This window comes from Neovison vison, chromosome 7 (genome assembly GCF_020171115.1).
Source record: "Neovison vison isolate M4711 chromosome 7, ASM_NN_V1, whole genome shotgun sequence".
In the NCBI taxonomy this organism is placed as follows: Eukaryota; Metazoa; Chordata; class Mammalia; order Carnivora; family Mustelidae; genus Neogale; species Neogale vison.
The window spans coordinates 192,491,981-192,513,912 of record NC_058097.1 but is presented as its reverse complement, the minus strand read 5'-3'; the positions used below and the strand labels follow the sequence as shown (position 1 = coordinate 192,513,912).

General features: G+C 38.5%; 1 protein-coding gene and 1 pseudogene across 1 annotated transcript; both read left to right on the top strand.

The window, feature by feature from the left end:
• Positions 1–827: 827 nt before the first annotated feature.
• LOC122912921 (olfactory receptor 4C46-like) lies at positions 828–1,757 on the top strand. The gene has a single exon (XM_044259323.1). The coding sequence runs from the start codon at positions 828–830 to the stop codon at positions 1,755–1,757; it is 930 nt and encodes a 309-aa protein (XP_044115258.1).
• Positions 1,758–16,696: 14,939 nt separating this feature from the next.
• On the top strand, positions 16,697–17,624 carry LOC122912924 (annotated as a pseudogene).
• The last annotated feature ends 4,308 nt before the right edge of the window (positions 17,625–21,932 follow it).

Below are 21,932 nucleotides of genomic sequence, written 5' to 3'. Positions count from 1 at the left end.
ATGGGATGTTATCAGTATTTAATGAGATCCTATCTATACAACACTTGCTATTATGCCATGAACATATTAATCAATTATTTAAGTCTCTCTCTCTCTGTAAATATATATGTATATAATTACCAAATATAATATTATTGTATATAAACAATAAGCATTATTAATTATTTTTATAGTAGCTTTTGTATACCTTACATACCCACAACCAATACCTTGTTACAAATCCTAGTATTATAAATAATCTCTTAATTGGGGTTTCTGTCTCTGACTTCCAACCCCTTACTGAAACTCACCCCACTTCATCCAACACATAAAGATCTTTATTAAAATTATATCCCTTATTATCTCTCATATTATTATCTCTTATCTCCAAATTCCCTTTCACTTTTCCATGTATATTCTCACTATCTTCTCATGGCTTCCCATTTTCTAAGGATAAAGGGAAAATTCCTAACCATGCATTCATAGCTTTTACATCATAAACTACCTCCCTTTTCTAACTTAGCTGTCAATATGTATTCATTTGACTGCTTCCTGTTACAGGACTAATCACCTCAGATGATGAAGTGTGCACAAATGATCTCCTGTCTGTGTGTTTATAAAGTTCCCCATGGCCATACTCAACAGAAATGTCAACTAGTAAATAATTTATGTAATTTTAAAGAACTCATAATTTATTTTCTATCTCAGAAAACCACATGAGAATCCACAATTCAATAGAATCTAGGTATGTATTATTACTTACTAGATGAAAAAGCTTAATACATTCAAGGTTTCATTAATCCAAAGGAATTTTTTTCAGGTAATGCAATTATTCATGATATGAAATAATGGAGAATAGAAACAATGTGACAGAGTTTGTTCTACTGGGGCTCACAGAGAATCCAAAGATGCAGAAAATCATATTTGTCATCTTTTTGGTGATTTACATCATCTCTGAGGTAGGAAATATGCTCACCGTGGTCACTATCACTACCAGCCCATTATTGGGGTCTCCCATGTACTATTTCCTGGCCTATCTCTCTTTCATTGATGCCTGCTATTCTTCTGTTAATACCCCTAAACTGATCATAGATTCACTCCGTGAAAAGAAGACCACCACATTCAATGCATGTATAATCCAAATTTTTGGAGAACATTTCTTTGGAGGTGCTGATATCATCCTACTTACTGTGATGGCCTATGACCGCTATGTGGCCATCTGCAAGCCATTGCACTACACAACCATCATGAATCGGCGGGTGTGTGGCCTGTTAATGGGAGTGGTGTGGGTGGGAGGCTTTCTTCATGCAGCCATACAGACCCTCTTTATCATCCCTTTACCCTTCTGTGGCCCTAATGTCATAGATCACTTTATGTGTGATCTGAACCCTTTGCTCAATCTTGCCTGCACTGATACCCACACTCTAGGGCTCTTGGTTGCTGCCAACAGTGGTTTCATTTGTGTCTTCCTCTTCCTCCTCTTGATGGTCTCCTATGTGGTCATTCTGCATTCCCTAAGGAACCACAGCTTGGAGGCAAGGCGCAAAGCCCTCTCCACTTGTGTCTCCCACATCACAGTAGTTATCCTATTTTTTGTGCCCTGCATATTTGAGTACATGAGACCTGCAGTTACTTTATCTATTGATAAAGCAGTCGCAGTGTTCTACACTATGATAACACCGATGTTAAACCCCTTAATCTATACCTTAAGAAATGATCAGATGAAAAATGCCATTAGGAAATTGTGTAGTGGAAAAGTTATTTCAAGTAAGAAATAAATATGCTTGGAGCTCAGCACTGATTCAATAGAACAAAGGTCAAAGGACATTTTGGAAGTTCTTAGAAAGGATTACCTACTAAATAAAGAAAAAATAAACTACTGTGAATGCTAACTTCTGAACCGAGTGGAGCAGAAACATGTGCAAGAAAGAAAATGTGTGCAAGCTATGTGTACCATAGCTTTTTACATATATACATACATATGTATGTTTATATACAACATGTAGTATAGGCATATAGATTTTCATATTCACTATGAATATTTATTATCCATATATTTACTATCTATAAAATCTAAAATATTTTATTAAGAATTCTGCTTATTTTTATATACCAGTATTGATGATATAACAGGCTTCCTATAAAATTAGAGTATAAAATGACTATAATATTGTAAAAGTGAAGAGCTCTTTAACCTCTGAGAGATAACGAAGATTACTGCAAGTTTTCAAATTCCCTTGTAGACTTCAGAGTCATATTGTATTGTTCATGTTACCCATAATAGGCTACTAACCCATTACAAAGAATCATGATTCAAATTAATGAGCATCTTATTATTTGAGAGGGATTTCTATTAAATAAAGTCACAGTCCATAGAGTACTTGACTATTTGTTAAAAATAGTTTCTACAAGTCAGCACAATGTCTCAGGCACAATAAATATTGCATGAGTGAATAATGGCATGAAGGAAGTTAAATAACATAAGAAAATTTAAACCAAAGAAATAACAGTGGAGACAATGGACTTTATTTCCTGCTTTTATCTGATTCAGACTGAGATTTCTAGCAACATCTTTTTAAGAAACCACAAATTTTTTGAACTCCTGATTAACGATGTATTTACAAAGATTTAAACTGAAATTCTCAATGCAGCGAATATCTTACATTGATATTTTCCCTGTTTTCAGCAAGATTTCATCATCATATGAATGTGAGCTATTCATGACATTTTTCTGTTAATTAGATTATTTCTAGGTAACATTTCATTATGAAAAGTTATAAAAATATGTGGCTCCATAAATACACAAAACAACTTTAGTATAAATATATTACATTTATATATGTGTGTGTGTGTGTATGTGTGTATGTATACTATTCCTCATTTATCAATCAATAGATACTTCTAAAAATATACATATATATATATCAGAAGCATTGATGGTTGCTGGACCTTCAGTGGTGAATAGAGCAGAACAAAGGTCTTGTCATCAAAAAGCTTCAGATCCACTGAGAGATACCCAGAGGGGAGAAGAATATGATAAGACCATGTTATAAATGGGAAGCTAGTGGCAGCACAGGAGGGCAATGAAAGCATGTTTGAGGGACACACAACAAAGACCATGAGGTCAGGAAGATTTCCTAGATGAAAACATCAAAAATGGGCACAAAGGAGGAAAGGGATTCATAAGAGTGAATAGGCATGTGTTAGGGTAAGAATATTCTTAGGAGAGGTTGCATAACAAAGACCAAGGGTGAAAAAGAGTATGCAGAAAACACCATCATTTCAATATGCTTGTGGCTATTGGCTCATCTCTTCATTCAATAATTAATTATTTAGCTTCTTCTGTGTGTCAGGTTATAAGCTGGACACTGAGCTCCTAAAAGTCTAGTTAGTAAGACATGAAACTAGAAAGTTAGTAACAGGGAAGATAAGAAAAATCTCATATCTGTGATAGAGCTGAATGCCAAGAACCTTGGGGAACACATTGGAAGGGTCTTCATACCTTTTCATGGCCTGGAGCTCATTTCTCTTGGCAATGAATAATCCTCCACTGTGTGATGTTGCAGTTTGTCTATCTCACCTACTGAAGGACGTCTTGGCAGCTTCCAGTTGTATGGACAATTGTGAATAAAGATGCACTTAAACATGTATGTTCAGGGTTTTCTGTAAACATAAGTTTTTAACTCCTTTGGGTAAATGCCAAGGAGTGGAATTGCTAAATTGTTTAAGTTCTATAAAAAACTGACAAAGTGTCTTTCCAATTGGCAGCACCATTTTGCTTTCCCATCAGCAATGAATGAGAGTTCTTGTTCCACATCCTCACCGGCATCTGTTGGTGATGATGTTCCATATTTTGGCTATCCTAGCATTGCTAAAAACAAAACAAAACAACAACAACAACAAAAAAAAAAACTCTTTTGAGTCATTTGCTTATCCAAAATGTGAAGGTTAAGTAATTCAAGAAGGCCCATGGACTTGAAGCCAATTGGTGTAAACCTCATGATTAAAATATGACAGGTTCAGAATCGTTGGCAGGCATGTTTGACCTGACATAAAGATATGGAGCCCCATCTATCACTGTGAATTCTAAGATCAAAAGAGTGTGCTCTGGTCAACTTACAATGAATTCTACATACAACAAATGCTTACATAATGTTAGATGATTCCAAGGACACTGGGTCATTACCCAAAGTTACTGAGGTGTGAACAATGGAATCAGAATTGTCTATTAGAATACTGTTTCCTTTGTTCTTCAAGTCTAAGGACTCACATGTCACAAGTAAACCCTTTACCGTTGAGAGAAAAATGTGAATGCCAGTTTCTGGGTGGGAAGGAGTGACATAACAGACACGAGTTCCCAAATGATAAGGTAGCAAAGATGGAAAAGAGATAATCATCTCTGAAGAGACTGGACAGCTACTAAGGGAAGAAGAAGTAGAGGGGATGCGATTAAAAATGTTGAGTAAGGGGACCTGGGTGACTCAGTCATTAAGGGTTTGCCTTTGGCTCAAGTCATGATCCCAGCAACCTGGGATCAAGCCCTGCACTGGGCTCCCTGCTTGGCCAGAAGCCTGCTTCTTCCTCTCCCACTTCACCTGCTTGTGTTCTCTTTCTTGCTGTCTCTCTCACTGATAAATAAATACATAAAATATTTAAAATATAAGTAAAATAAAAAAGGAAGGTAAACAGCTGAAATGAGCAGAATCCAATACATTTGCCATGAGAATTTTCATTTCTGGGTACAGAATGGAACCAAGGATTCAAGTTTTATGCATTTTGACAGCTACTGTTGGGACATAATGAATTTGCAGAGCTTTGGTCAGAGATCTAGGCAATCTCAAGGACACCTCAATTTTCCCCTTGATCATTTATGATACCGCATGACATAACTAGGAGAGAAATAGACTTTTTAAAAACAATACTTTTAAGAGATGATACTATTTTCTTCTTTACCGTAATGTTTTAGAGGTTTGTCACACTGTATTATTAGTAGTTTGTTCCCCCTTAGAAAGAATAGTATCCCACTGTATGGGTCTACCACATTTTTCTATACTTATTCACTAGCTGATGAACATTTGAATTGTGTCCATGTAAGGACCACAGTGAATTGTGCTCTGTGAACACTCATGTAATAGACGTAGGGTGGACATAAATTATCATTTCTCTTGGGTTGATACCTAGGAGTGGAATTGCTGTGTTATAAGTGTATGCTAGCATTTTAAGAAACTGACAAAGGGTTTTCAAAAATAATGGTGCTATGTTACATTTCCAGCAGCAATGTATGATCCTATTTCTCTGCAACCTCAACAACAACTGCCATTTCAGTCATTTTTTTAAAAAATGTATTTATTATTTATTATTTATTTATTTATTTATAGGGAAAGTTTTCAGCATTTTTAAAGTTAAGGCTTTTTTTTTTCCAAGTTTTTTATTAAATTCCAGTTAGTTAACATGCAGTATAATATTAGTTTCAGGTGGAGAATTTAATGATCTAATACTGATATTTGGTACCTCCTGCTCTGGCTAAGCTCAAGTACAGTAACAATGAGGTGTAACAAATGTTCTATTGATATAATAACGTATTTTGTGTTTGAACACAAGCTAAGGATTTACCTCTAAACACTGGCATATTTTTTGATAAATAGTGTTTGTATTAACTTTATTTTTAATTATTCTCTAATTTCTATTTTGATTTCCGTTCACTTTTTATTAAAATGTTTCTAAAGTAGCATATATTTGCAATTGAAAGTTACCCTTTTATTATAGTTTCACACCTTATCTCCCATCCAAGTACTAACCAGGCCCGACCCTGCTTAGCTTCCGAGATCAGACGAGATCGGGCGCGTTCAGGGTGGTATGGCCGTAGACCGTTTCACACCTTATCTGCATTGTCATTAGATTCATTGCTCTGAATGACTCAGATATTTTGACACTTGTTGAGAATATACATGTGGTATAAAACAGGATGAATTATTTTAAATAACTCATACTCAAAGCCGATGAATGTTCTGTTTTTTATGTATCTGGCCACTTCCAACACTACTGCATATTGGGTGCCTGGGTGGCTCAGTTGGTTAAGTGTCTGCCTTCAGCTCAGGTCATGTTCCCAGGATCCTGGGACCCAGCCTGCCATAGGTTTCCCTGCTCTGTGGGAAGCCTGCTTCTGCCTTTTCCTCTACCTGCCACTTCCCTTCTTGTGGTCTCTCCCTCTCTCCTTCAAATAAATAAATAAAATAAATCTTTAAAAAATAAAAATAAAATAAAAAACAAATACAACTGCATTTTGACTATTCTTTTACATGCTTTCAGTTACAATTTTTTCATGCCCTAGGAGTTACCTGTATGTTTTGTATAAAGCACATATCAAGAGATGATGTACAGTCAACAAAAGACATGTTTTAAAATACTCAAAGCAACTGTACTCACAATATCCTTGCAAATGAAATGCCTGAATGTCTAGCAATGAAGGAATGGGTCAGTTGTCACATATCCATGCAGTGAGATACCCCAGATCAATGAAAATAACCAGGAAATAGATAAATCATAAAGAATGAGTCTCATGAACATACTGAGAAAAACAGACACTGAAGAGTAAAATCTGCATTACTGATTTTCTACAAATTCAAACATTAGGTAAACTTCATCCATTTTATAGATAAAGACAGTGATTACTTTCCAAAGGTGATCATTTTAAAGAAGTGTGAAGAGGCGTTCAGGTGTACGGGTAATTTGTCACTTTTTTTTTTTTTTTTGTGACTTTTTTTTTAAAGATTTTATTTATTTATTTGGCAGACAGAGATCACAAGTAGGCAGAGAGGCAGGCAGAGAGTTGAAAGGAAGCAGGTTCCATGCTGAGCAGAGACCCTGGTGCAGGGCTAGATTCCAAGAGCCTGGGATCATGACCTGAGCCAAAAGCAGAGGCTTTAACCCATTGAGCCAACCAGGCTCCCTGTCATTTGCGACTTTTAATCTGATTGCTGATTTCATGATATCATTCTACCCATTTATTGATCTACCCATTCTACACATGAAGATGATCTTTATTCTGGTAACAAAGTGGGTCATTTTAAGCATATACCCTTTCAAACTTTAGATTGACAAATGTCTTACAATGTATTTTCAAAACATAAATCTTGCAGGGGCACCTGGGTAGCTCAGTGGGTTCAAGCCTCTGCCTTTGGCTCAGGTCGTGATCCCAGGGTCCTGGAAAAGAGCCCTGCATCGGGCTCTCTGCTCAGCGGGGAGCCTGCTTCCACCCTCCCCGCCCACCTGCTTGTGATCTCTGTTTGTCAAATGAATAAATAAAATCTTTTAAAAATAAATTAAAAAAAAAAAACATAAATCTTGCAATAGATCTGCTTCTCTATTATGGGGCGCCTGGGTGGCTCAGTCATTAAGTGTCTGCCTTTGGGTCAGGTCATGATCCCAGGGTCCTGGAATTGAACCCCACATCAGCCTCCCTACTCAGCGGGAAGCCTACCTCTCTCTCTCCCACTCATCCTGCTTTTGTTCCCTCTCTGTTTCTTTCTCTGTCAAATAAATAAAAATACAATCTTAAAAAAGAAAAAGAAAAAATTCATTTCCTTATTAGTTGCTGCTGAGAGGGCAGTTTGCCCAATTTCTCTTTGTTATAAAAGCACTGTGTCCCAATGTTCCTAGCAGCAATGGCCACAATCACCACACTGTGGGAAGAACCAATATGGTCTTCAACAGACAAATGGATAAAGAAGATATGGCCATATAAACAATGGAATACTATGCCCCCATCAGAAAGGATGGATACCCAACTTTTCTATCAACATGGATGGAGCTAAAGGAGATTATGCTGAGTGAAATAAGTCAAGCAGAGAAAGTCAATTATCATATGGTTTCACTTACTTAAGGAGTATAAGGAATAACGTGGAGAACATTAGAAGAAGGAAAGGAAAAGTGGATTGGGGTAAACTGGAGGGGGAAATGAATCTTGAGAGACTGTGGACTCTGAGAAAAAAAACTGAGGGTTTTGGAAGGGAGGGGTGGGAGATGGGTTAGCCTGGTGGTGGGTATTAAGGAGGGTACATATTGCATGGAGCACTGGGTGTGGTGCATAAACTATGATTCTTGGAACACTGAAAATATATAAAAATAAAAAGTTTATATACGATTATCTCTTAAGTATATAAACCTATATGTTCTGTGTTATGATGCTTAGAAGGAATAAAATTTAATCTGTAAACATCAGAAAAAAATAAATTAAAAACACTGTTTAATTTTTCTCCCACATTACTTTTTCCTGCTATTCTTGCTTCTTTGTACAGTGCCTCCAGAATGTCTGTAGTTCCTGCATCGCATGTGTATAAGCCAAAACAGTTTCAGTGACACCTGAGTGGTTCAGTCAGTTAAGCCTCTGCCTTCAGCTCAGGTCATGATCTCTGGGTCCTGGGATCAAGCCCAGGGTTCCACTCCCTGATCAAAGGGGAGCTGACTACTCTCCCTCTCCCTCTGCTCCTCCCCCACTCTCCAGTGTGCACTCTCAAATAAATAAAATCTTAAATAAATAAATAAAACTCAGCATTGTAACTATATTCCTTCTCATAAAATTCCACTATCCAGTCCCTTCTCTGTCACAATTGCTATGTTCTTAAGATCTTATTTTACATGCTATAAAACATGAGCAAAAGGTCTTACACTAAAGTTGCAAGGTTTTAAAATATTTTCTGTTTTCACTAGATGAACTTTTTCAGAAGACACTTCGTTTAGTTACAAGATGACTTCCTTTAGGTATTATGCTACAGTGGATTTTTGTGATTAGTAAAATTTATTTTTTAAAACAGTTTTACTTTCATACACAATAGAGTGGAAACTACAGAGATCCCATACGCCCTCTCTTCCTTCACCGGGACAACCTCTCCCTCCAGAGTGCTACATGTGTAACATTCAAATGAAGCCACAGCAAAACACCGTGATCACCCAAAATTCAGTTTACATCAGGTTTCACCCTTAGTGTTGTACATTCTGAGGATTTTGGCATATACGGCTTCACTCTCCAAAATTCGGGGACATGGAGAAGAGTTTCCCTACCCTAAAAATCCTCTGTGCCTGACCTATTCTTCCTCCCTAATCCTTGCCATCCAGGGACTGATCTTTTTGCAGTCTCCATAGTTTTGTCTTCTCCAGAATGTCATGTATAGATGGCCCTGCACTCAAAATCCTTTGACTTGTACTTTTCCAACATCACGATGCTGTAAAAGTGATACACATACCTTACAAACTGTACTTTCAGTTTTGAATTTGGGTCTTCCCCCAGGCTAGTGATAGGGAGTACAATCCTCTCTTGTGATGCTGGGCAGGGGCAGTGAGGTGCAGCTCCCAGTCAGCCAAGTAATCACGAGGGTCCACGATCAATACACTTACAAACATGTGCACCCATGTAGCCTTTCGGATTTCCATGTGCCCTGGAGTATTTAATAAGTTGCTTGAGATAATCAATGTTTTCTTACAAAATAGGCCTCGTAATTGATGACATTGCCCAACTGTAGGCTAAAAATGTAAGTGTTCTGAGCACACTTATGGTAGGGTAGGCTATATAGCTATACGTCCATATAGCTCTAAGTCCATTTTAAATAAATCTATATAGTTGTGATATATAGGTTAAAGTTTTCTCTGCTTTTTTTGTTTTGTTTTGTTTTGTTTTGTGCAGTAAAGATGCTCAATATTTCCACCCTCATTTTTTGCAAAAAATACTTTTTTCACCACTGAATTGACTGTAGACTTTTGCTGAGATTAGTGGACCATATATGTGTGTCTACTACTGGACTCTCTAGTCTGCTTTGTTAGTCTTCTAAGGTATGTTTATGAAAATACCACATCATTTTGAACACAGCAGTTTGGTAACATCACTGGAAATCAGATCATGTAAGCTCTCCAAATTCTTTCTCTTTTAATGTTGTGGGACCTAATTCAGGGCCCTCGTATTTCCATATGAGTTTTAAAGCTGTTTGGAAAAGTTTTGAATATATTCCTATAATTATGCTTGAGAAGGTGTGAATCTGGAAATGGCTTTGGGGAGAATTCACTTCTTAATAATGTTGAGACATCTGTCACAAACAGTATTTCTTCTCTATATTAAGGTGTTTATATTCTCTTAAGAAGTGTTATGCTTTCAGAGTACATTTTCCTTTTATATTTCTACATTTATTCTTTTTATTAAGTATTTTTATTAACATAAGGTACTATTGGCCCCAGGAGTACCGGTCTGTGAAACGTCAGGCATACATTTTCACATCAGTTACCATAGCACATACGCTCCCCAATGTCCATAACCCAATCACCCTCTCCATAAGCTACATTTATTGTTAATTATTTTAAAGTTTTAAGACATTACAAATGGATTTTTAAATTCAATTTCCGTTTGTTAGTTACTAGTAAAAACTATGAAATTGAACTGTGTATATATTGATGTTATGTCTTGAAATTATGCTAAACTCACATTACAAAGTAGGAGAACTAAAATTGTCTGTACTCACAGTCAAATGATTACTTACACAAAAGTTCTTATGTAATAGTGTTATATACACTTGCCTCCAAAGTACTAATAAAACAATTATAATTATTATAGTTATGTAAAAAAGAGATCACTAGTTCAGTGTTGAAAATTGTAACAATATAGAGCATAGGTAAGAATCAAGGAAACTCATTAACTATTATAACCTGAAGGAATCTTGGTTCTGCCCTTAATTAGCTTCTTGATCTTGCCAGGATGTTTAACTGCTCTTTCTACTGTATAATGTATAAAATAAGTATAAAAACAATAGCAGGAATTATCTTACAGGTTTGTGGTGAGGATTAAATCAGCAAATGTCTGCAAACACATTCAGAGCCACTAAATATTCAATTTAATAAATATAGTTATCTTTATTATTACCATTAGCTTAAGTCTCTGACATTGTTTTCGCATCTCACAATGCATGGAATAATGCCAGCCACAAAGGATATTATCAATATTTAATGGGATCCTGTGCACAGAGCACTTGCTACTATGCCATGAATATAGCAGTTATTAATACATACATATCCATATATATAATAACATTATTGCATTTCGACAAATGCATTATGATTATTTATGGTCACTTATACAGACCCACCACCGATGCCCTGTACGTCTTCTGTTAAGTATTATAAAGAACAGCCTAACTGGGGTTTCTTTCTCCGGCTTTTGTGCCCTGCCTAAACCAACCCCATTTCATCCAAGACACAAGTAGACCCTTATTCCTGCTTCCTCATATTCTTCTTCACTTTTCCATTGATAGTCTCAATTTCTGCCATCATTCCTCTGTTCCTAAGAAAAAAGGGAAAATTCCTTAACCTTGCATTCATATCTTTTACATCAGAAACTACCCTCCCCTTTCATACTCACCTGCCATTATGTGTAGGATCCGCTACTTCATGTTAGGGTTAGTCACCTCAGATGATGATGTGTACACAGATGACCTCTTGTCTCTCTGTTTACAAAGTTCCCCTTGGCCACACTCAACAGAAACTTCATTGAGGAGATAAGTTTAGTAATCAGCAAAACTTATTTTCTGTCTCAAAAAACGTCATGAGGTTCCACAACTCTCTAAAATCTAGGTTGTTTTTTTTTTTTTTCCATATCTAAAAGACAAAGACAGCATTGCAAGACAAATTTTTGTTTGTTTGTTTGTTTTTTTCAATTTATTTATTTTCAGAAAAAACAGTATTCATTATTTTTTCACCACACCTAGTGCTCCAGCAATCCGTGCCCTCTATAATACCCACCACCTGGTATCCCAACCTCCCACACCCCCGCCACTTCAAACCCCTCAGATTCTTTTTCAGAGTCCATAGTCTCTCGTGATTCACCTCCCCTTCCAATTTCCCTCAACTCCCTTCTCCTCTCTAACACCCCTTGTCCTCCAGGATATTTGTTACGCTCCACAAATAAGTGAAACATATGATAATTGACTCTCTCTGCTTGACTTATTTCACTCAGCATAATCTCTTACAGTCCCATCCATGTAGCTACAAAAGTTGGGTATTCATCCTTTCTGATGGAGGCATAATACTACATAGTGTATATGGACCACATCTTCCTTATCCATTCATCCGTTGAAGGGCATCTTGGTTCTTTCCATAGTTTGGCGACCGTGGCCATTGCTGCTATGAACATTGGGGTACAGATGGCCCTTCTTTTCAAGACATCTGTATCCTTGGGGTAAATACCTAGGAGTGCAATTGCAGGGTCATAGGGGAGCTCTATTTTTAATTTCTTGAGGAATCTCCACACTGTTCTCCGAAGAGGCTGCACCAACTTGCATTCCCACCAACAGTGTAAGCGGCCAATGGTTTATTGATCTTATTGATTCCTTAAAAAAAACAGCTTCTAGTTTCATTGAGACGTTCTACTGTATCTCTGGTTTCTACCTCATTGATCTCAGCTCTAATCTTGATGATTTCCTTACTTATGTGTGGACTTGGATTGATTTGTTGTTGATTCTCCAGTTCTTTAAGGTGTAGAACAGCTGGTGTGTTCTGGATTTTTCAATTTTTTTGAGGGAGGCTTGGATGGCTATGTATTTTCCCCTTAGGACCACCTTTGCTGTATCACATAGGTTTTGGACCGAAGTGTCTTCATTCTCATTGGTTTCCATGAATTGTTTCAGTTATTCTTTGATCTCCTGGTTGATCCAAGCAGTCTTAAGCAAGGTGGTCTTTAGCTTCCAGGTGTTTGAGTTCCTTCCACACTTACCATTGTGATTGAGCTCCAGTTTCAAAGCATTGTGATCTGAGAATATGCAGGGAATAATCTCAGTCTTTTGGTATCAGTTGAGTCCTGATTTGTGACCCAGTATGTGGTCTATTCTGGAGAAGGTTCCGTGTGCACTTGAGAAGAATGAGTATTCTGTTGTTTTAGGGTGGAATGTTCTGTATATACCTATGAGGTTCATCTGGTCCAATGTGTCATTCAATGTTCTTGTTTCTTTATTGATTTTCTGCTTGGATGATCTGTCTAATTCTGAGAGAGGCATGTTAAGATCTCCTACAATTAGTGTATTCATATCAATATGACTCTTTCTCTTGATTAACATTTTTCTTAAATAATAGGCTGCTCCCATATTGGGAGCATAGATATTTACAATTGTTAGATCATCTTGGTGGATAGTCCCTTTAAGGATTATGTAGTGTCCTTCTGTATCTCTGATTACAATCTTTAGTTTGAAGTCTAATTTATCTGATATGAGAATCACTACCCCAGCCTTCTTTTGAGGCCCATTGGCATGAAAGATGCTTCTCCATCCTTTCACTTTCAGTCTGCGTGTATCTTTAGGTTCAAAATGGGTCTCTTGTAGACAACATATGGGTGGGTCCTGTCGTTTTATCCAATCTGCAACCCTGTGCCATTTTATGGGTGCATTTAGGCCATTCACACTGAGAGTGATTATTGATAGATCCGTTTTTATTGACATCGAGTTACCTTTGAAGTCTTTCTTTCTGTAGACTGTCTCTATATTTCTGTTCAATGCTATTCTTGGGATTTTTCCTCTTTTATAGAACCCCCCTTAATATTTCCTGCAGTGTTGGCTTGGTGGTTGCATAGTCTTTTAAGCCTTGCCGGTCTTGAAAACTCTTTATCTCTCCATCCATTTTGAATGTCAGTCTTGCTGGATAAAGTATTCTTGGCTGCATGTTCTTCTCATTTAGTGCCCTGAATATATCTTGCCAGCCTCTTCTGGCTTACCAGGTCTCTGTGGACAGGTCTGACGTTATTCTGATGGGCTTCCCTCTGTAAGTAAGAAGCCTCTTTGCCCAGGAAGCTTTCAAGAGATTATATCTACAATTATAATTCCTCAATTTGACTATCAGGTGTTGTGATTTTTTTTTAGAATGTATAATCTTGTTTTGAGACTGTTCAGCCTCTAGTACATGAACGCTGGTTCCATTCACGAGATTGGGAAAATTTTCATGAAGGACTTGTTCCACTATATCTTCTAGACTTCTTTATTTCTCCTCCCCTTCAGGGATTCCAATAATTCTTACATTGGAACACTTCATGGCATCATTTATTTCCCTGATTCTGTTTTCGTGGTTTCTAAGCTGTTTGTTCCAGGCTTCCTCCTGATCCTTTCTCTCTGTTTGTCTTCCAGATCACTAATTCTATCTTCTGTCTGTTACCCTAGCTTTGAGAGAGTTTAGATTAGATTGGAACTCATTGAGAGCACTGTGAACCTCCTCCCTGGTAACTTTAAGCTCCGCCCTAACATTGTGAACATCCTGTCTGGTCGCTTTCAGTTCTGCCCTAATCAATTATGTTTGGTCAGCCATGGCTTTCTCCAACCTAGCCATTGCCTGGATAATTGTTAGCCTGAATTCTCTTTCCGACATATTGTCTATGTTGATAGCTGTTTGCTCTGTTGCAGAAGGTCCATCCTCTGTATTTTTCTTCTGTTGGTCATTCCTCCTCCTAGTCATTTTGGTGGGAGCTGACTGAACAGATGTAGCTGGATGTATCAACTGTGGTGCAGTCAAGGTGCACCCTGGAACACTTCTGAGCAATCAGGATTCCCCATCCAAATGAGAGACAAAAGAAAAGAAAAAGAAAAAGAAAAGAAAAGAAGAAAAAAAAATAAAAGAGAGAGAGAGAGACAGGAAAGAAAGGGAAGATGAAAAAGAAGTTTCAGCCCAGATGGTCCCTAAGGTAAGATTTATGAAGTAGACAAACAAAAAGAGATTAAAAGACTGATATAAGTATATGACAAGAGAAAAAAAAATATATATGCAAATAAAGAACCTGTCAAAAAGAACCACAAGTGTAAAATTTATATGCTATCAGGACAAACACAAAAAACACAGAAACACTGGTGGTAGAAGATGGGAGAGTTCTTATAAATTCTCAGTGTGTGAGAGGAAGGTTGTTTTGATTCTTCCTGGATGTATCTTGATATCTTTGTTAAAGGACTCAACTTTCCTAAGATAAAGGAGATTAAAAATTGGTTTACCTATAGGAGTAGTATTGATTGGGGAAAGGGGATTACTTTGAAGTTTAACTCTATATGAATATTAGAGGATAAAAATAAAAAGGAATAAACCAGACTAAACTAAACTAAAATTTAAAAGAAGGAATTCAAAAAATAAAAAAGCAAAAGAAAAACATAGGTGTATGTATCAAAAAGTTCAGGTTAGAAAGGTATTATGGAATTTGATGTACTGTACAACTCGCTGTGATGGTAAATAGGTTAAAAAAAATTATCTATGTGTAAAAAAAAAAAAAAAAAAAAAAAAGAACCGGAATAGTGGGAACGAGTAAACAATACAAGTTTTCCTATGAAGTAGTGGTTGTTCTCTTGTAGTCCTTTTTTTTTTTTTTCCCCTTTTTTTTTTTTTCTTTCTTGGTTTGTTTTCTGGGGGAGGGGCCTGCCACGTGGGTTGTAAGGCAATGATGTTTTCTGAGTTAAGTCCTCCCTCCCCCCTCAAGGGGGTGGGCTCTGAGGAAACTGGTTTTTTTCAGGCTTTTGTTCTCTGGCGGGTTTTTATGCTTGTTCACTTTTTTTTTTTCTCTCACCTTGACCGTCTTTGATGGTTTTTGTAGTTTTAGAGGAAAACAAACCACACCCTGATCTCCCTCTCAGAGAGAAGCCTCAGTCTGGCTGCAGAGCCTAAATAAGTTCCCCCTTGATCGCTGGCAGAGCAGGTTCCAAGTTGCAGGCCATGAGGGCGCAGGATCTTTTGCTTGTACCCAAAGCCAAGGCAGTGGCGGCTGTCTGGGAGCTCCCGACTGCCAGAGAGGTTCCAAGCAGCGATCGCACACTGAGATTTTGCTGCCGGCCCGGGCTGGGCATGCCCGGCTTGCGCGCACCTCTTTAAGAGGCGGCGCGCGTCTCGGGCACTGAGAACCGGGCGCTGGTCCGCAAGCACCAGGCAGGGCTTTTGCGCACCTCGGTCAGGGGAGAGTTTGGGGCGCGCGGCTTAGGCTTTGAAACAATGGCGCGGGTCAAAGAGCGCCGGCGGGGCCTTTGTAATTCAGGGGAGCATGAGGGACGTGCGCGGGTATCTCAAGCTTTGCGGTAGGGCTCGCGCGTTCTGCCGACCCGACCGGCGCGGCTCCCATCCCCTCACTGGAACTAGAACCCACGCATTCTCGGGTACGCTGGTGGCTTAGGGACCAAGACCTGGTTTCTCCACCGCACTCTCTCTGCCTCAGCGCTGGGGAGGCTGTCCTGGGACCTGGGACTTAAGCCCCTGTCCCTAGCCGCCCCGATTCCCACAATTTTCCCCCGTGATCTTTTGCTCTTTTGAAGTGCTTTCAACCAGTCTCCAAGTTAATGCTGGTCTCCAGACGCAGGGCACTCTCACTGGTATTGGGGTATTACTTTCCCACCGGTCGCCTCTAGTGGCTCCCTCCCCCTTTTATTTATCTTCCGATATCAGTCCGCTGTTCCCAATCCGCTTTACCTGCCCACTGGCATCTTCTGCCCCTGTAGAGATCCAGATGTGTATAATTCTGATCTCAGGCTGATTTCATGGGTGATCGGAGTTCTTTGGTAGGTATCAGCTCACTTTGGGGTACCGGCTGAAAAGGCACCTCCTCCTACTTCCCGGCCATCTTGTCCCCCCTAGGTTTTTTTTTTATTTACAGAATTAAGAAGCTTAATAAATTCAATGTCACATTAAACAAGTTTTTATTTTTTTCAGGTAATGCTATTAATCATAAGATGACATAATGGAGAATAAGAACAATGTGACAGAGTTTGTTCTACTGGGGCTCACAGAGAATCCAAAGATGCACAATGTCATATTTGTTGTCTTTTTGGTCTCTTACACCATCTCTCTGGTGGGAAATGTGCTCATTGTGGTCACTATCACCACCAGTCCATTATTGGGGTCCCCCATGTACTTTTTCCTTACCAAACTCTCCTTCACTGATGCCTGTTATTCTTCTGTTAATACCCCTAAACTGATCACAGATTCACTCCATGTGAAGAAGATGACCACATTCAATGCATGTATAACCCAAGTCTTTGGGGAACATTTCTTCGGAGATGCTGATGTCATCCTACTTACTGTGATGGCCTATGATCGCTATGTGACCATTTCTAAGGCACTGCACTATAAAACCATCACGAATTGGCAGGTTTGTGGCCTTCTAATGGGAGTGGTGTGGGTGAGACGCTTTCTTCATGCAGCCATACAGATCCTCTATTCATCCCTTTACCCTTCTGTGGCCTTGACATCATAGATCACTTTATGTGTGATCTGAACCCTTTGCTCTATCTTGCCTGCACTGATACCCACACTCTAGGGCTCTTTGTTGCTGCCAACAGTGGTTTCATCTGTCTGTTAAACTGTCTCCTCTTGATGGTCTCCTACCTGGTAGTTCTGTGCTCCCTAAAGAACCACAGCTTGGAGGCAAGGCACAGAGCCCTCTCCACCTGTGTCTCCCATATCACAGTGGTTGTCATGTTCTTTGTGCCCTGCGTATTTGTGTACATGAGACCTGCAGCTACTTATCTATCGATAAAGCAGTTGCAGTGTTCTACACTATCATAACACCAATGTTAAACCTCATAATCTATACTCTGAGAAATGACCAGATGAAAAATGCTATTAGGAAATTGTGTAGTAGAAAAGTTATTTCAAGTGAGAAATAGATATGCCTGATGCTCAACATCGATGCAATGGAAACAAAGGTCAAAAGGACATTTTGGATGGACTTAAAAAGGAATACTTATTGTGTAAAGAAAATAGTAAGCTGCTGGGAATGACAGATTCTGCACTGAGTGGAACAGGAAAGTGTGGAAGAAAGAAAAAGCCTAGTCACAGACTATGCTACACTCTCTCTCTCTCTCACTCTCTCTTTCTCTCTCTTACACACACACACATTCACTATCTATAGTTATACACCAGCCTTATACATCAAGGTTGATATAATATGTTGCCTATAAGATTATGGTATTAAAGGACAGTAGGATTATAAAAACAAAGTGACATTTAACCTCTGAGGGGTAACAAAGACTCTCCAAAGTTTTCAAATCTCCTTGTAGCCTGAGTGTCATTTTGTAATGCTCATGTCACCCATCTTAGGCTGCTAAACGTTCAGAAAAAAATAATGACTCAAATAAATGAACATCCTATTATTTAAGAGGAATTTCTATTCATAAAATAAAGTCACACTCCATAGAATACTTGGCTACCTGTTCAAAATATTTTCTACAAGGCACCATAATGTTTGGGGCATAAAGATATTGATTGAGTGAATAATGTTATAAAGGAAGAGATTTAAGTCAGGAAAATGTAGAGAAAAGCAATAGTACTAGAGACAAGGGACTTATTTCTTACCTTTCACTGGCCTAGGCTCAGCCAATTCTAGCTAAATCTCTTTGAGAAAGTACAATTTTTTTTTTTTTATTTTTTAAAATTTATTTATTTTTTTCAGCATAACAGTATTCATTGTTTTTCCATCACACTCAGTGCTCCATGCAATCCATGCCCTCTCTAATACCCACCACCTGGTTCCCCCAACCTCCCACCCCCCACCCCTTCAAAACCCTCAGATCGTTTTCAGAGTCCATAGTCTCCACAAATAAGTGAAACCATATGATAATTGACTCTCTCTGCTTGACTTACTTCACTCAGCATAATCTCTTCCAGTCCCGTCCATGTTGCTACAAAAGTTGGGTATTCATCCTTTCTGATGGAGGCATAATACTCCATAGTGTATATGGACCACATCTTCCTTATCCATTCATCCGTTGAAGGGCATCTTGGTTCTTTCCATAGTTTAGCGATTGTGGCCATTGCTGCTATAAACATTGGGGTACAGATGGCCTTTCTTTTCACAGCATCTGTATCTTTGGGGTAAATACCCAGGAGTGCAATTGCAGGGTCATAGGGAAGCTCTATTTTTAATTTCTTGAGGAATCTCCACACTGTTCTCCGAAGAGGTTGCACCAACTTGCATTCCCACCAACAGTGTAAGAGGGTTCCCCTTTCTCCACATCCTCTCCAACGTTCACTTCCCCTTCTAATTTCCCTCAACTCCCTTCTCCTTTCCATCTCCCCTAGACCTCCATGCTATTTGTTATGCTCCACAAATAAGTGAAACCATATGATAATTGACCCTCTTTGCTTGCAGTTGCACTATTGGGTATTTACCCCAAAGATACAAATGTAGTGAAAAGAAGAGCCATCTGAACTCCAATGTTTATAGCAGCAATGGCCATGGTTGCCAAACTGTGGAAAGAACCAAGATGCCGTTCAATGGACGAATGGATAAAGAAGATGTGGTCCATATGCACTATGGAGTATTATGCCTCCATCAGAATGGATGAATACCGAACTTTTGTAGCAACATGGACAAGGACTGGAAGAGATTATGCGGACTGAGAAAGTACAGTTTTTTAAACTTTTACTTAAACTGTGTAATAAGAAAAAAATTGAAACTGTGATCCTTAGTGTTGGAGAAAATAGCTTACCTTGTTACTCTCCCTGCTCTCAGCAAGATGTCATCATCATATAAATTTGAGCTGTTCATGTCATTTTAGTTAATGATTTACTTCTTGGTAACATTTTATTATGAATTGTTGTTTTAAAAAATATGTGCTGCTAGCTACACACAAAACAACTTCAGGGTAAATATATGCCATTCATTTATATTTGATCATATATCTCTCATTCATTCACCAATAGAAATTTCTTGAGCCCAACAAATGTATCAGACACGTTCATGGTCACTGGTCATCAGAGGTGAGTACAGAGGAACTAGTGTCTTGCCTTCAGAGAGTTTCAGATCTACTGAGACACCCAGAGGGGAACAGAAAATGATGAGACCATGCTATAAATGGGCAGGTGGTGGCAGCACAGGGAGCAATGAAAGCCTGTTTGAGGGACACACGACAAAGACCAGGGTGTCAGGAAAATTTTGTACATGAAAACATACCAGAAGGGAGCACAAAAATTGAGGGGAAATCATCAGAGTGAATAAGCATATGTCAGCTGTGAGGATTCCTAGGAGATGATGCATAACAAAAGCGAGGGGGTGAAAATGAAACATCTAATCATTTCAGTATGTTGTGGCTACTGGCTCATCTATTCATTCAATAATTATTATTGAGCTTCTAGTGTGTGTTGGGTTATAAGCCAGACACTGAGCTCCTAAAAGTCAAGTTAGTAAGACATGAAACTAGAAAGTTAGTGACTGGGAAGATCAAGAAGTGTTTCATATCTGTGCTGGAGCTGAATGCCAAGTACCATGGGGAACACTTTGGAAGGATCTTCATACCTTTTCATGGCCTGCAGCTCATTTCTCTTGGCAATGAATAATATGTCACTGTCTGATGTTGCAGTTTATCTAGTCTCACCTACTGAAGGACGTGTTGGCTGCTTCCAATGGTATGAGCAACTGGGAATGATGATGCTGTTAAACATGCATGTGCAGGTTTTTTTATGGACATAAATGTTCAACTCCTTTGTGCAAAAATCAAAGAGTGGGATTGCTAAATTGTTTTAGTTCTGTAAAAGCTGACAAAGTGTCTTCCCAAATGACTGCACCATTTTGCTTTCCCATCAGCAATAAATGAGAATTCCTGTCATTCCACATCCTCACCAGCATCAGTTGGTGATAGGGTCCCATATTTCGGTCTTTCTAACGGCTGAGTTGTTAAAAAAAATCCTTTGAGTCATCTGCTTATCCAAAATGTGCAGATTACTTAATTCAAAAAGGCTCATGGATTGGAAGCCAATTGGTCCAAACCTCACAATTAAAATATGACAGGCTTGGCATCTAGCCTTGTTTGACCTGTCATAGAGCTATTTAGTCCCATCCATCACTGTAAATTCTGAGATCAAAAAAGTGTGCTCTGGTCAACTTATGATGAACTTTACTTAGAAAAAGTTCTTACACAACGTTCGATTATTCCAAGGGCACAGGGTCATTATCCACAGGTTCTGAGGTGTGAGCAATGGGGTCAGAATTGTCTGTTGGAAAGCTTTATCCTTTTTTTCTTCAGTCCTAAGGAATCACATTTTATAAGTATACCATGTACAATTCAGAAAAACATGTGAATGCCAGTTTTGTGGGTGGGAAGGAGTGGCATAACAGACATGTGTTCCCACGTGATAAGGTAGCAAAGATGGAAAACAGAAAACCATCTCCAAAGAGACTGGAAAGCTACGAAGGGAAGAAGAACAAGAAAGAATAAGTTTAAAAATGGGGTATAAACTCAGCTGAGGTGAGTGATAACTACATATGCTATGAGAATTGTCACTCTTGGGTTCAGGATGGAACTGATGATCCAATTTTTATCACACTACAGGTGCTGCTGGGACATAATGAACCACAGAGCTTTGTTCAGAGATTATGGAATCTCAAGGACACCCCAGTTTATCTCTTGATTCATTTCTAAAGCCACATACTTCACAATTTCCAAAAGAAAATATTATCTTTTTCTCTTACCATACTGTTTTAGAGGTTTATCACATTGTATTATTGGCAGTTTGTTCCTCGTTAGTAAGAATAGTGTGCCACTGTATGGCTCTACCATATTTTGTATACTTATTCTAGCCAATGGGCATTGGAATTTTTTCCAGTTAATGGCCCTAGAGAATGATGAAGTGTGAACATTCATGTACAAGCCTTCTTGTGGACATAGATTATTATTTCTCTTCGATTGATACCTAAGAGTGGAATTGCTGACTTATACATTAAGTGTATTTTGTTTTAATTTTTCCAAAATATTTTATTTATTTATTTGACAGAGAGAGACAGAGCAAGACAGGAACACAAGCAGGAAGAGTGGTAGAGGGAGAAGCAGGCTTCCCACAGAGCGGGAGCCCAATGTGGGGCTTGATCCCAGGAGTCAGACCTGAGCCAAAGGCAGATGCTTAACCAACAGAACCATCCATGTGCCCCATATTACGTGTATTTTAACATATAAAGAAATTGTGAAGTGTTTCCAAAG